At 55.4% G+C, this 15,120-nt stretch overlaps 1 protein-coding gene across 5 annotated transcripts in view; it reads right to left on the reverse strand.

Moving 5' to 3' along the window:
• Window positions 1-502, reverse strand: part of ARHGAP17 (Rho GTPase activating protein 17) — a 74,434-nt gene extending 73,932 nt beyond the window's left edge. For all 5 annotated transcript variants that reach the window (XM_073559277.1, XM_073559275.1, XM_073559280.1 and 2 more), the window contains exon 1: window positions 252-502. In XM_073559277.1, coding sequence (XP_073415378.1) covers window positions 252-304 — 53 coding nt within the window. In that variant the 5' untranslated portion in view covers window positions 305-502. The remainder of the gene's footprint in view (window positions 1-251) is intronic.
• Window positions 503-15,120: the final 14,618 nt, after the last annotated feature.

A 15,120-nucleotide genomic window follows, 5' to 3' on the forward strand; every position in this document is an offset into this window, starting at 1 on the left:
TGCCGTCCTGACCGCTGCCACACACCAGTCCTCCCAGTGCTGCCGTCCTGACCGCTGCCACACACCAGTCCTCCCAGTGCCGCCGCTCCACAGAAACATATAACTTTGAGTCGATTGTGAAAAAGTTATGAAATGGCGCAAGGAAACGTCTGTGACCACCGACAGCGACTACGGTTACAGGGGGCCCAGACCCAGCAGTATGTATACAGGGCAGAGCCCCTGTGGCCCTCGGGGGCCCCAGCCTCGCTCACCTTCCCACGGTCTGGTTGGCCAGCTGCCTCATGCGGTTGAACTGTTTCTTCATGGCGTCCTCCGCTGTCGTCCTCGTCCCACAGAAAACAAACGACTTTCCCGGAGCTCGGACTAATCCATAGGGGCCGGTAATGCGGGAAGAGCCCGGGAGGCCCCGACACAGCGCGCACAGCCCGGGCTCCGACTGCAGAGAGGCGCCGCCCCGCACACACGGCGCCCTGCTCCTCCTCCCCCCCGGCGCCCTGCTCCTCCTCCTCCCCCCCGGCGCCCTGCTCCTCCTCCTCCCCCCCGGCGCCCTGCTCCTCCTCCTCCCCCCCGGCGCCCTGCTCCTCCTCCTCCCCCCCGGCGCCCTGCTCCTCCTCCTCCCCCGGCGCCCTGCTCCTCCTCCTCCTCCCCGGCGCCCTGCTCCTCCTCCTCCTCCCCCGGCGCCCTGCTCCTCCTCCTCCCCCCCGGCGCCCTGCTCCTCCTCCTCCCCGGCGCCCTGCTCCTCCTCCTCCCCCCCGGCGCCCTGCTCCTCCTCCTCCCCCCCGGCGCCCTGCTCCTCCTCCTCCCCCGGCGCCCTGCTCCTCCTCCTCCTCCCCGGCGCCCTGCTCCTCCTCCTCCCCCCCGCGCCCTGCTCCTCCCCCCCGGCGCCCTGCTCCTCCTCCTCCTCCCCGGCGCCCTGCTCCTCCTCCTCCCCCGGCGCCCTGCTCCTCCTCCTCCTCCCCGGCGCCCTGCTCCTCCTCCTCCTCCCCGGCGCCCTGCTCCTCCTCCTCCCCCCCGGCGCCCTGCTCCTCCTCCTCCTCCCCGGCGCCCTGCTCCTCCTCCTCCCCCCCCGGCGCCCTGCTCCTCCTCCCCGGCGCCCTGCTCCTCCTCCTCCTCCCCGGCGCCCTGCTCCTCCTCCTCCCCCCCGGCGCCCTGCTCCTCCTCCTCCCCCCCGGCGCCCTGCTCCTCCTCCTCCCCCCCCCGGCGCCCTGCTCCTCCTCCTCCCCCCCGGCGCCCTGCTCCTCCTCCTCCTCCCCCCCGGCGCCCTGCTCCTCCTCCTCCCCCCCCGGCGCCCTGCTCCTCCTCCTCCTCCCCCCCGGCGCCCTGCTCCTCCTCCCCCCCGGCGCCCTGCTCCTCCTCCCCCCGGCGCCCTGCTCCTCCTCCTCCTCCCCCCCGGCGCCCTGCTCCTCCTCCTCCTCCCCCCCGGCGCCCTGCTCCTCCTCCTCCTCCCCCCGGCGCCCTGCTCCTCCTCCTCCTCCCCGGCGCCCTGCTCCTCCTCCTCCCCCCCGGCGCCCTGCTCCTCCTCCTCCTCCCCGGCGCCCTGCTCCTCCTCCTCCCCCCCGGCGCCCTGCTCCTCCTCCTCCTCCCCGGCGCCCTGCTCCTCCTCCTCCCCCCCGGCGCCCTGCTCCTCCTCCTCCCCGGCGCCCTGCTCCTCCTCCTCCTCCTCCTCCCCCCCGGCGCCCTGCTCCTCCTCCTCCCCCCGGCGCCCTGCTCCTCCTCCTCCTCCCCCCCGGCGCCCTGCTCCTCCTCCCCCCGGCGCCCTGCTCCTCCTCCTCCCCCCCGGCGCCCTGCTCCTCCTCCTCCCCCCCGGCGCCCTGCTCCTCCTCCCCCCGGCGCCCTGCTCCTCCTCCTCCCCCCGGCGCCCTGCTCCTCCTCCTCCCCCCCGGCGCCCAGCTCCTCCTCCCCCCCGGCGCCCAGCTCCTCCTCCCCGGCGCCCTGCTCCTCCTCCTCCTCCCCGGCGCCCTGCTCCTCCTCCTCCTCCCCGGCGCCCTGCTCCTCCTCCCCCCCGGCGCCCTGCTCCTCCTCCCCCCGGCGCCCTGCTCCTCCTCCTCCCCCCGGCGCCCTGCTCCTCCTCCCCCCCCCCGGCGCCCTGCTCCTCCTCCCCCCCCCCGGCGCCCTGCTCCTCCTCCCCGGCGCCCTGCTCCTCCTCCCCGGCGCCCTGCTCCTCCTCCTCCTCCCCGGCGCCCTGCTCCTCCTCCTCCCCGGCGCCCTGCTCCTCCTCCCGCCCGGCGCCCTGCTCCTCCTCCTCCCCCCCGGCGCCCTGCTCCTCCTCCTCCCCCCGGCGCCCTGCTCCTCCTCCCCCCCGGCGCCCTGCTCCTCCTCCTCCCCCCGGCGCCCTGCTCCTCCTCCTCCCCCCCGGCGTCCAGCTCCTCCTCCCCGGCGCCCTGCTCCTCCTCCTCCTCCCCGGCGCCCTGCTCCTCCTCCTCCCCGGCGCCCTGCTCCTCCTCCCCCCGGCGCCCTGCTCCTCCTCCTCCCCCCCGGCGCCCTGCTCCTCCTCCTCCCCGGCGCCCTGCTCCTCCTCCCCCCGGCGCCCTGCTCCTCCTCCTCCCCGGCGCCCTGCTCCTCCTCCTCCTCCCCGGCGCCCTGCTCCTCCTCCTCCCCGGCGCCCTGCTCCTCCTCCCGCCCGGCGCCCTGCTCCTCCTCCCCCCCGGCGCCCTGCTCCTCCTCCCCCCGGCGCCCTGCTCCTCCTCCTCCCCGGCGCCCTGCTCCTCCTCCTCCCCGGCGCCCTGCTCCTCCTCCCGCCCGGCACCCTGCTCCTCCTCCTCCTCCCCGGCGCCCTGCTCCTCCTCCTCCTCCCCGGCGCCCTGCTCCTCCTCCTCCTCCCGCCCGGCGCCCTGCTCCTCCTCCTCCCCCCCGGCGCCCTGCTCCTCCTCCCCCCCGGCACCCTGCTCCTCCTCCCCCCCGGCGCCCTGCTCCTCCTCCTCCTCCCCGGCTGAGACCACGACTCCCATCATGGCTGTCACCGCTGGGGGTTGTAGCTGCTGCTGCTTCTCGCCCCAAGAGCTGACACTCACCCTGACTCCTTCCATTCTCCCCACATCAGGCCTTGTTGATGTTGTTGTTGTTTTTCCCCAGTTTTGACTTTATTTCACCATAATGTAAAAAAAAAAAAATACCCCAAATGTCAAAAATAATCCTCCGCCATGGTTACATTTTTGGGCTTTTATTCTTACGCCGTTTTCCGCGCCGTAACCTTGTTTTCCGCGCCGTCACGTTATTTTGAGGTGGACGGGCCCGTTGTATCCGCGCGGAGATGGCGGTATTAGCCGCACCCTCTCGGGTCGCGGTCGACCTTTTCATCGCTTTTTATTGCGTTTTTTATGGGAGGAATTGGTGAATCGCCATTCCGGTGTTTCGATCCCTCTGTGCTCCGTAGCTTGAACTCTTGCAGATGCGACGACACCAAATATTTTTTATTTTTTTAATAGTTTTTTTATTTTATTTTTTTAAATAAAAAATAAATGCATTTTTTTTTTTACTTTTTTTTAGGTTTTTTTAGGGGACTCATAATATATCCTGCAATAATATATTATAGAGCTGAGCAAAAAACTTTGGCGGGAGTCGGGACCCTGGCTCATCGGCTATATTAGTAGTCGGTGGCTACCAACCTGCCGGCATCCGCAGCCCCTGTAGCCCCCTGCAATGATGACGTCGCACCGGACCTGTCAATCAGAAGAGGCGGAGGAAGCAGGCCGGTAGGAGGAATATCGCACAGCTCCGGTCCAATCTGGTGGCCACGGACTACTGATCTTTGTACCCCATGTGAGGGGCAGAGACCCTGATTCCAGTGATGTATCACTTGTGCTGTTTTCTCTTCTGCAGATCTAGCAGAGCTCTGAATGCTGAGCCCTGTATAACCCAGCCCACATGACTGATCGGCAGCTTTTGCGTGCTCTGCGTCCCTTTCTGCCAACCCATGTGGGTCTCGGCTGTCGGACCCTCATTAATTAGTAAATTATCACCAATGACAACTTTTTTTTGCATTGGGCAACCCCTTTAAGGGTGTGTGCACACGCTGCGGATTCTGCTGCATTGTACAGTACCTTTATTTCCTATGGAAATTCTTTGTGCGGATTTCGCTGCGGTATTTTACAAAATCCACAGCACCTAAAAACTACGTGGACGCATAGCCTAAGGCTTGTAAGTGGCAATCAGGAGGCGATGATCGGTCCTTGTGTAAGGAGGAGATATTATTTTTCTCTTTTTTTTGTCCAGGCGGTGCGACAGGCATCCTGGGAATAATCAGCCTAATAACAGGGTGTCGCCATATCTGATATGACTGATGTGTTATCATGGTGAGCCATCAGGCTCTGTTATTGTATCGTCGCGCGGCATTACGTGGGTTAATAGTCAATTATCATTCACGGTATTACGAGCCGGCTGTTCCCGCCACCATTCTACAATGTCGTGTCTCTGTTACTCCATGCTTTACACTGCAGCTTCGCAGGAAGTCAATGCATGGAGAGATTTCCAAAGATGTCTTTACGTGTCCCGATGGAGGAGACTTGAGGCCGGGGTGACTAACGCTTGCATCTACTCATTGCCGATGGGGCCACGGAACAGTCGTGAATGCAGATTGATCTCTGGTCGCAAGTCGCCTCCATTGCGGGCTGCACGCGACTGCGACACGCATGTCACATGTGGGTCACGAATGGGGGCGGCCTGCAGTCACACATCAAAAATGGTTGTGTTAGGTCCCCGACTGCAAGGTGACCGATTCCACATAGAAGTGCGCCATCGCCATCTTTGTGCCGCCATATAGTCCTTAGCCTGAAGGTGCAGAGAATACCAAGTTCTGATTCACCGGGGCGAGTCTGACCCCAGAGACGCCGTCACGTCATCATTCCCAGTCGTGGAGACGTCCGCCCTCAGCTCCACCTCCCTGTAGGGCGGAAGTGAGGACGTAACCTGCTCAGGTAGCTCCATGTGTCACCGTGCTGGGGAATGACACACTGATGCGCCACCACGCCGGGAGTCAGAGCATCACACCGCCATTAGTAATGCCGCGGCTCCTGGGAATGAGGAGGCGACGAGTGATCGGGGGGCTACAGACACCACAGAGTGTTACGGGGTTTCTAGCAATTTACGCCATCGTGCGCAGCGTAATTCTGGATGCAAACCCTGAACGGCAGCGCAAACCTAAGCGAGCCCATATCTGTCCTCTACGAGTCCATCACAGATTTGATGGGGCAGATTTGGAATTGCACCGCTCCCTATTGGCGTGACTTAACAAGGGGTGGTCTGGACATGTTGCATTGATGACCCCTACTTAGGATAGGTCATCAATATCTATCGATGGGGATGCGACACCCACCGCTGCTGCCGCCGACCAGAAGTGCTCAGTGTGTAGCTGCACGGCTCCACCGCCTGCATAGTGGCCGGGTGCTACCCTACTGATCGGAATGGGGGCGGATGTGCAGAACCCGGCTGAGGCCACTATGCAGGTGACCAAGCCGTGTAGTTCCACAACTGAGCACTTCCGGCAGCCGTGGGAACATCTGTCGTACCCCTACAGATCAGATCCATCAATGGAAAATTCCCAAATAACAATAAATATATATATATGTGCTAATATTCTCCCAGCTTAATAGTGTCACTGCACATGAGGAATATAAAGATGCAGATATGGGTTAAACTGATGGGTTATTAGAGCCCCTGTTAAATATTTGCCATGTGTTTGGCATCCAACTGAAAAGAACATCAAGAGGTGGAGTTTTGTTAGAAGTTACCTGTCATCCAGCTGAAAAGGACATTAAGGGGCGGAGCATTGTGAGAACTGACCAATCATCTAGTTGAAAAGAGCATCAAGGGGTGGAGTATTGTGAGAAGGGGCCTGTCATCCAGCTGAAAAGGACATTGAGAGGCACAGCGTTGGAAGAAAAGACTAAAAAGGATATTAAGGGGTGGAGCGTTGGAAGAAAAGACTAAAAAGGATATTAAGGGGTGGAGCGTTGGAAGAAAAGACTAAAAAGGATATTAAGGGGTGGAGCGTTGTAAGAAAAGACAAAAAAGGATATTAAGGGGTGGAGCATTGTAAGAAAAGACTAAAAAGGATATTAAGGGGTGGAGCGTTGTAAGAAAAGACAAAAAAGGATATTAAGGGGTGGAGCGTTGTAAGAAAAGACAAAAAAGGATATTAAGGGGTGGAGCATTGTAAGAAAAGACTAAAAAGGATATTAAGGGGTGGAGCGTTGTAAGAAAAGACAAAAAAGGATATTAAGGGGTGGAGCATTGTAAGAAAAGACAAAAAAGGATATTAAGGGGTGGAGCATTGTAAGAAAAGACAAAAAAGGATATTAAGGGGTGGAGCGTTGTAAGAAAAGACAAAAAAGGATATTAAGGGGTGGAGCGTTGTAAGAAAAGACTAAAAAGGATATTAAGGGGTGGAGCGTTGTAAGAAAAGACTAAAAAGGATATTAAGGGGTGGAGCGTTGGAAGAAAAGACTAAAAAGGATATTAAGGGGTGGAGCGTTGTAAGAAAAGACTAAAAAGGATATTAAGGGGTGGAGCGTTGGAAGAAAAGACTAAAAAGGATATTAAGGGGTGGAGCATTGGAAGAAAAGACTAAAAAGGATATTAAGGGGTGGAGCGTTGTAAGAAAAGACAAAAAAGGATATTAAGGGGTGGAGCGTTGTAAGAAAAGACTGTCATTCAGCTGAAAAGGACATTGAGGTGCGGAGCATTGTTCCAGCCATGATGGCAATAAAGCACATATATAGGAGGAGCCTCGATCTTTTCTGTTGGTCAGCCCAAAGCACCCCAGTCCCGCTCTACCTGTCCGACGCTGGCCTCTCTCTAATCAGCTTTCTAGTCCAGGAGATGTAATAACAGCTCAGTGCGGCACGGTGTGCTCACCGCCATGCCTGCATTAGTTAAAGGGTTATTTCCCTTCTTCATGAATGACGTATCGTCGGATAGTTCTCGTAAACACTTTTTCAATTTACTGTTTTGGAAAATATTCAGCTGTTCTTGAGCTATTAACACTTTTCTTTTGTTTACACCTCGTTGCCTTGGAGACCGACCACCGCTGCTAGAGAGCAAAACAAGCTCAGTGTTTATAAGTTCTTTTCTACTGAGCTTGTAAGAAATGTTTTGAAGCTGGCGGGGATCTCTGGATTGAGCTGTTACCTCCTAATCCCGGGCCAGTGTTTTCAAGCTAGGCAGCAGCGGTGGTCGGTCTCCAAGGCAACAAGCTGTAAACAAAAGAAAAAACGCGAGTATCTCAAGAACGGCTGCAAATTTTAACAAGCAGTAAATTGCAATAATGCTTGTTTTTACGAGCTCTATCCAACAATATCTGTCTATGAAGATGGTGAATAACCCTTTAATGAATGAAGCACGTGTTATTTCCACCGTGCAGCGCGGTAATAGACACCTGTCATCCCCAGGATTACTCATATACCTTTAACTGGTTCCTAGTTAGCTTCATTGTGTAGGTCATTGATGCCATGTTACCTGGAAAGTACACATGTCGGGAATGCCACAAAGGTGAGGGGCAGGAGGCTCAGTCTGACCTGGGCTTGCTGGGAGTTGTAGTATTGCAACAGGTATAGAGTTACAGGTGTCAGGGCTTGCTGGGAGTTGTAGTATTGCAACAGCTATAGAGCCACAGGTGTCTGGGTTTGCTGAGATTTGTACTTTTACAACAGCTGTAGACCAAGGCGTAAGCGCTTGCTGGGAGTTGTAGTTCTTCAACTGCTTTATAACTATAAGGCTCTGCTCACATCTGCATCATATTAATGAAACTCATCGGAATCCAACCCAAGGAGGGGCCTGTGATATTGCAGACACGAGGGGCGCCCGACAGACCCTACTGACTGGTAATAGGTCACGGTAAATATCATTTTATGTGAATATGATGGAATCTGTGTCAGAGGCCTCAACAATGTGAACAGAACCTATAATAGGGCTGAGACCGTGCTGCCACCTGCTGGTAACTTCTAAGAAAGCACTATGACAAATAGGAGACAAGGGAAGGTTCACCTCCCAACATCTTCCATCATGTCTCAATAAAATGTCAGATGTGGGGTTGTTCAGAGTAACTGCTTATTTAAAAAAAAAAAAAACAGCGCCACACCTGTGCGCAGGCTCCATCTGGCATTGCAAGTCAACCCTAGTCACTTCCACAGAGCTGAGCTGTTTTTTTTCTAATAATCGTAAAGCTGAATGACATAGTATAAGTAGCTGCTGTGTGGCCTATGGAAGACTATGGGTATCGCAACATGGATTCTGGGGGTCCTTTGGAGGGATCTGAACCTGCAATCGCTTGTACAATAACATTACTAATACTCTATGCTCCCAGACCCCAGCCACTAGCATGGCAGACAAGGGACCTTGACATTGGCCTCTAAGAGGTTAAACTGCTGCGAACGGAGCCAGCTGGACACAATGGTTATGTGCCTGCACGGATGACGAGACTGTGCACAAAGCATTTAGAGCAGCGGATGTGATGTGGGACACATGGAGGATCACACAGCAAAAAATCCATAGAAAAACTGCCCCAAAGTACCGATGTATTAATATAAGCAATAAACAGACATTAATTATAAAGATAAAAATCAAATGTGGAGCCGTAAAACTCTGATGTAGTTTTATAATTGATATTTATTATATTCGTGTGGCAAAATGAACAGCATTTTGCTGGAAGGAGAAGTCATTGACCACCTTCCCAAATCAAAAATGAACTCTGCCCTTCTTTAACTCCCGGGTTAAAGCAGCCAACTCAGCCAATAGGATTGCATTTTGGGGGGCATGGTCTGCTCACTGATGGTTAATAATAGAATGTATTGATCCTTGATTAAATAAAAAAACAAGAAAAAAAAAGGCCCTCGTCATATATTTCAAACAGCAACCCATCCTAGTCATGTGATAGGACAGGGTGCAGACTGAGGAAACACAGCTTAAGAAATGTGAACAGCAGCATTATGAACAATCAAACATCACTCAGTTGCGCAGCAGGGCTGTGACACGAGAAAAAATTAATCTCCCTGCTGACTGAGCACAATGGGGTTTATTTTTTGCTCCTCTGACATTGAGACAGGTGAGGTAGAGGTGTGTTTCTTCAGTCTGCAACACACCTGACAAGGATGGGTTGCAGTTTGAAATAGGTGATGAGGGCCATTGTTATTTTTATCACATTCCCAGGGAACCCCTTTAAAGATAACATGACCTGGTCAGTTTTATTGCTTTGCCATATGTGAAAGCTGTATCAGCCCCAGCATAATAAGGAGAAAAAACTAGTCTGACGAATGCAATTTGTCATTCCCTGATCATTGAAAGTGGTTGTCCAGGACTGATAGACATGAAAGACCGGAGAACAGAACAACTGAATATAAACCACTCGGAGGCTGAGTACATGCAACGTCTTTGTCAGGCCGTGCCCACCTGCCTGAAAAAGTGCCGCATAAAATGAACATAGTGCATAGCAATGCAAAAATGACATTGTGCACACGTCCCGTCTTGTGTCACTTGTTTTAACCATGTAAGGATTGGGAAATCCTGAAGAGGTTAGAAGTAGTAGCATCTTCATTCTCTGGGGGCTTCTATGAGAGCGTAGAAAGACTGCATTTGTCTGGAGGCCTGGACGGGTAAACCTCTCTGCTTTTTTGCTGTGTTCTTGTATTATTGGAGGATTTTTAAGTTCTCTTTTTGTGCTATTTCAGAGAGAGCGTAGAAAGACACCAACATGGAGCCGCAGCACGGAAGCTGCCACAGAATGACAGCCGGCGTTCTCAGCTGCAACGGCGTCTAAAGACTCTGTGTGCACAAAGCCCTACAGATACCAGATGAGGCAATAAGGATTGAGCACCACATTAATACACTACAGTGCCGGGATCCCACTAATGTAGACCACCCAAACTTCACACAATATAGAGCTCTGGACAGGCATCATCCAGGACCCCATAACAGAGGGTACCCTTACCGCTGATCCCTCTAACTTAATCACCTTAAATTTGCCAAATACACAAAACTGTAAGCTCACCAATCCAAAGATGTGCACCGAGGCTTACAATCAAGCCCCAACCAAAACATGAGCATTAATCTTTAAATATCAAAGTTTATTAATAAATTATTAAAAATATTTGCATAATTTACAAGGTACAGAAACAAATATTAATGACAAATCTGGCTCCATGGTATTAGTATAAATTTAAATGGCCGCATGGTATGAGACATGATACAATCTATTTGTAGAGCAATAAATATTGACTATATCCACTATAGTAATCCCTGTGAAAACCAATCCCCCACATTTACCTGTGACTACACAAAGCCAATAATGCCGCTCAGGGGTTTACAACAGGGAACTAGGTGCCGTGAATCCACTGCATCTCAACTCACAACACTCAGGGATTCAACAACTGGAATCTTACTGGTAAGAGTTAAAGGCAGGATCCAATACACTCAGGGAAGTAACTAGCAAGAAGATGCTCAAAGATAATCCACATGTACACATTACCTAGATCACAGCAGCATACAACACAGTGGACAGGAGCCTTGTCACCCGACGTCCACGTTTCTCCCTACTTCTTCGGGGAAAACTTTGATATTTAAAGATTAATGATCATGTTTTGGTTGGGGCTTGATTGTAAGCCTCAGTTGGTGTACAGATTCCTCTAACTGCAGAAAACCATCAGAGGAAAAACCCCTTTATACATCCCCCAAATCCTGATACATTACAAAGAACCCCGCTTTATACACTCACAAATCCCACCACATACATCCCCCCACATTGCGCACCCCCAAATCCCACCACAGACATCCCCCCTGCATTGTGCACCCCCACCAGACATCCCCCCACATTGTGCACCCACCAAATCCCACCACAGACATCCCCCCGCATTGTGCACCCCCAAATCCCACCACAGACATCCCCCCTGCATTGTGCACCCCCACCAGACATCCCCCCACATTGTGCACCCACCAAATCCCACCACAGACATCCCCCCGCATTGTGCACCCCCAAATCCCACCAGACATCCCCCAGCATTGTGCACCCACCAAATCCCCCCGCAGACATCTCCCAGTATTGTGCACCCCCCAAATCCCACCACAGGCATCTCCCAGTATTGTGCACCCCCCAAATCCCCCCACAGGCATCTCCCAGTATTGTGCACCCCCAAATCCCACCACAGACATCCCCCAGCATTGTGCACCCTCAAATCCCACCAGACACCCCCAGCATTGTACACCCCCCAAATCCCACCAGACATCCCCCAGCATTGAACAGCCCCCAAATCCCACCAGACATCCCCCAGCATTGTACAACCCCCAAATACCACCACAGGCATCCCCCAGCATTGTACACCCCCCAAATCCCACCATAGGAATCCCCCAGCATTGTGCACCCCCAAATCCCACCACAGACATCCCCCAGCATTGTGCACCCCCCAAATCCCCACAAGACATCCCCCGCATTGTGCACTCATCAAATCCCTCCACAGACATCCCCCAGCATTGTGCACCCACCAAATCCCTCCAGACATCCCCCAGCATTGTGCACCCACCAAATCCCTCCAGAGACATCCCTCAGCATTGTGCACCCATCAAATCCCTCCAGACATTTCCCAGTATTGTGCACCCACCAAATCCCTCCACTGACATCCCCCAGCATTGTGCACCCACCAAATCCCTCCACAGGCATCTCCCAGCATTGTGCACCACCCAATCCCACCACAGACATCCCCCAGCATTGTGCACCAAATCCCTCCACAGACATCCCCCGGCATTGTGCACACACCAAATCGCTCCACAGGCATCTCCCAGCATTGTGCACCCCCCCAATCCCTCCACAGACATCCCCCAGCATCGTGCACCCACCAAATCCCTCCACAGACATCCCCCAGCATTGTGCACCCACCAAATCCCTCCACAGACATCCCCCACCATTGTGCACCCACCAAATCCCTCCACAGACATCCCCCAGCATTATGCACCCACCAAATCCCTCCACAGACATCTCCCAGCATTGTGCACCCACCAAATCCCTCCACAGACATCCCCCAGCATTGTGCACCTCCCAATCCCACCACAGACATTTCCCAGCATTGTGCACCCACCAAATCCCTCCACAGACATCCCCCAGCATTATGCACCCCCCAAATCCCACCACAGACATTTCCCAGCATTGTGCACCCACCAAATCCCTCCACAGACATCCCCCAGCATTGTGCACCCCCCAAATCCCTCCACAGACATCCCCCAGCATTGTACACACACCAAATCCCTCCACAGGCATCTCTCAGCATTGTGCACCCCCCAATCCCACCACAGACATCCCCCCGCATTGTGCACCCCCCAATCCCACCACAGACATCCCCCCGCATTGTGCACCCCCCAATCCCACCACAGACATCCCCCAGCATTATGCACACACCAAATCCCTCCACAGACATCCCCCAGCATTGTGCACCTCCCCATCCCACCACAGACATTCCCCAGCATTATGCACCCACCAAATCCCTCCACAGACATCCCCCAGCATTGTGCACCAAATCCCTCCAGACATCCCCCCGCATTGTGCACCCCCAAATCCCACCATAGGAATCCCCCAGCATTGTGCACCCCCCAATCCCACCACAGACATCCCCCAGCATTGTGCACCCCCCAAATCCCCACCACAGACATTCCCCAGCATTGTGCACCCACCAAATCCCTCCACAGACATCCCCCAGCATTGTGCACCCCCCAAATCCCACCACAGACATCCCCCAGCATTGTGCACCCCCCAAATCCCACCACAGACATTCCCCAGCATTGTGCACCCACCAAATCCCTCCACAGACATCCCCCCGCATTGTGCACCCCCCAATTCCACCACAGACATCCTCCATCATTGTGCACCCCCCAATCCCACCACAGACATCCCCCTGCATTGTGCACCCCCCAATCCCTCCACAGACATCCCCCAGCATTGTGCACCCCCCAATCCCACCACAGACATCCCCCAGCATTATGCACCCACCAAATCCCTCCACAGACATCCCCCAGCATTGTGCACCAAATCCCTCCACAGACATCCCCCAGCATTGTGCACCCCCCAAATCCCACCATAGGAATCCCCCAGCATTGTGCACCCCCCAATCCCACCACAGACATCCTTCAGCATTGTGCACCCCCAATCCCACCACAGACATCCCCCAGCATTGTGCACCCCCAAATCCCACCACAGACATCCCTCCGCATTGTGCACCCAACAAATCCCTCCACAGACATCCCCCAGCATTGTGCACCCCCCAATCCCTCCACAGACATCCCCCAGCATTGTGCACCGCCCAAATCCCTCCACAGACATCCCCCAGCATTGTGCACACACCAAATCCCTCCACAGGCATCTCTCAGCATTGTGCACCCCCCAATCCCACGACAGACATCCCCCCGCATTGTGCACCCCCCAATCCCACCACAGACATCCCCCAGCATTGTGCACCCCCCAATCCCACCACAGACATCCCCCAGCATTATGCACCCACCAAATCCCTCCACAGACATCCCCCAGCATTGTGCACCCCCCAAATCCCTCCACAGACATCCCCCAGCATTGTGCACCCCCCAATCCCACCACAGACATCCCCCAGCATTATGCACCCACCAAATCCCTCCACAGACATCCCCCAGCATTGTGCACCCCCCAAATCCCTCCACAGACATCCCCCAGCATTGTGCACCTCCCAATCCCACCACAGACATTCCCCAGCATTATGCACCCACCAAATCCCTCCACAGACATCCCCCAGCATTGTGCACCAAATCCCTCCAGACATCCCCCCGCATTGTGCACCCCCCAAATCCCACCATAGGAATCCCCCAGCATTGTGCACCCCCCAATCCCACCACAGACATCCCCCAGCATTGTGCACCCCCAAATCCCCACCACAGACATTCCCCAGCATTGTGCACCCACCAAATCCCTCCACAGACATCCCCCAGCATTGTGCACCCCCCAAATCCCACCACAGACATCCCCCAGCATTGTGCACCCCCCAAATCCCACCACAGACATTCCCCAGCATTGTGCACCCACCAAATCCCTCCACAGACATCCCCCAGCATTGTACACCCCCCACAGACATTCCCCAGCATTGTGCACCCCCCAAATCCCTCCACAGACATCCCCCAGCATTGTGCACACACCAAATCCCTCCACAGGCATCTCTCAGCATTGTGCACCCCCGAAATCCCACCACAGACATCCCCCCAGCATTGTGCACACACCAAATCCCTCCACAGGCATCTCCCAGCATTGTGCACCCCCCAATCCCACCACAGACATCCCCCCGCATTGTGCACCCCCCAATCCCACCACAGACATCCCCCAGCATTGTGCACCCCCCAATCCCACCACAGACATCCCCCAGCATTGTGCACCCCCCAATCCCACCACAGACATCCCCCAGCATTGTGCACCCCCCAATCCCACCACAGACATCCCCCAGCATTGTGCACCCCCCAATCCCACCACAGACATCCCCCAGCATTGTGCACCCCCCAATCCCACCACAGACATCCCCCAGCATTGTGCACCCCCCAATCCCACCACAGACATCCCCCCGCATTGTGCACCCCCCAATCCCACCACAGACATCCCCCAGCATTGTGCACCCCCCAATCCCACCACAGACATCCCCCAGCATTGTGCACCCCCCAATCCCACCACAGACATCCCCCCGCATTGTGCACCCCCCAATCCCACCACAGACATCCCCCCGCATTGTGCACCCCCCAATCCCACCACAGACATCCCCCAGCATTGTGCACCCCCCAATCCCACCACAGACATCCCCCAGCATTGTGCACCCCCCAATCCCACCACAGACATCCCCCCGCATTGTGCACCCCCCAATCCCACCACAGACATCCCCCAGCATTGTGCACCCCCCAATCCCACCACAGACATCCCCCCGCATTGTGCACCCCCCAATCCCACCACAGACATCCCCCAGCATTGTGCACCCCCCAATCCCACCACAGACATCCCCCAGCATTGTGCACCCCCCAATCCCACCACAGACATCCCCCCGCATTGTGCACCCCCCAATCCCACCACAGACATCCCCCAGCATTGTGCACCCCCCAATCCCACCACAGACATCCCCCCGCATTGTGCACCCCCCAATCCCACCA

Source organism: Dendrobates tinctorius, unplaced genomic scaffold (assembly GCF_039654945.1).
Source record: "Dendrobates tinctorius isolate UK_male_01 unplaced genomic scaffold, ASM3965494v1 ptg000267l, whole genome shotgun sequence".
NCBI lineage: Eukaryota > Metazoa > Chordata > Amphibia > Anura > Dendrobatidae > Dendrobates > Dendrobates tinctorius.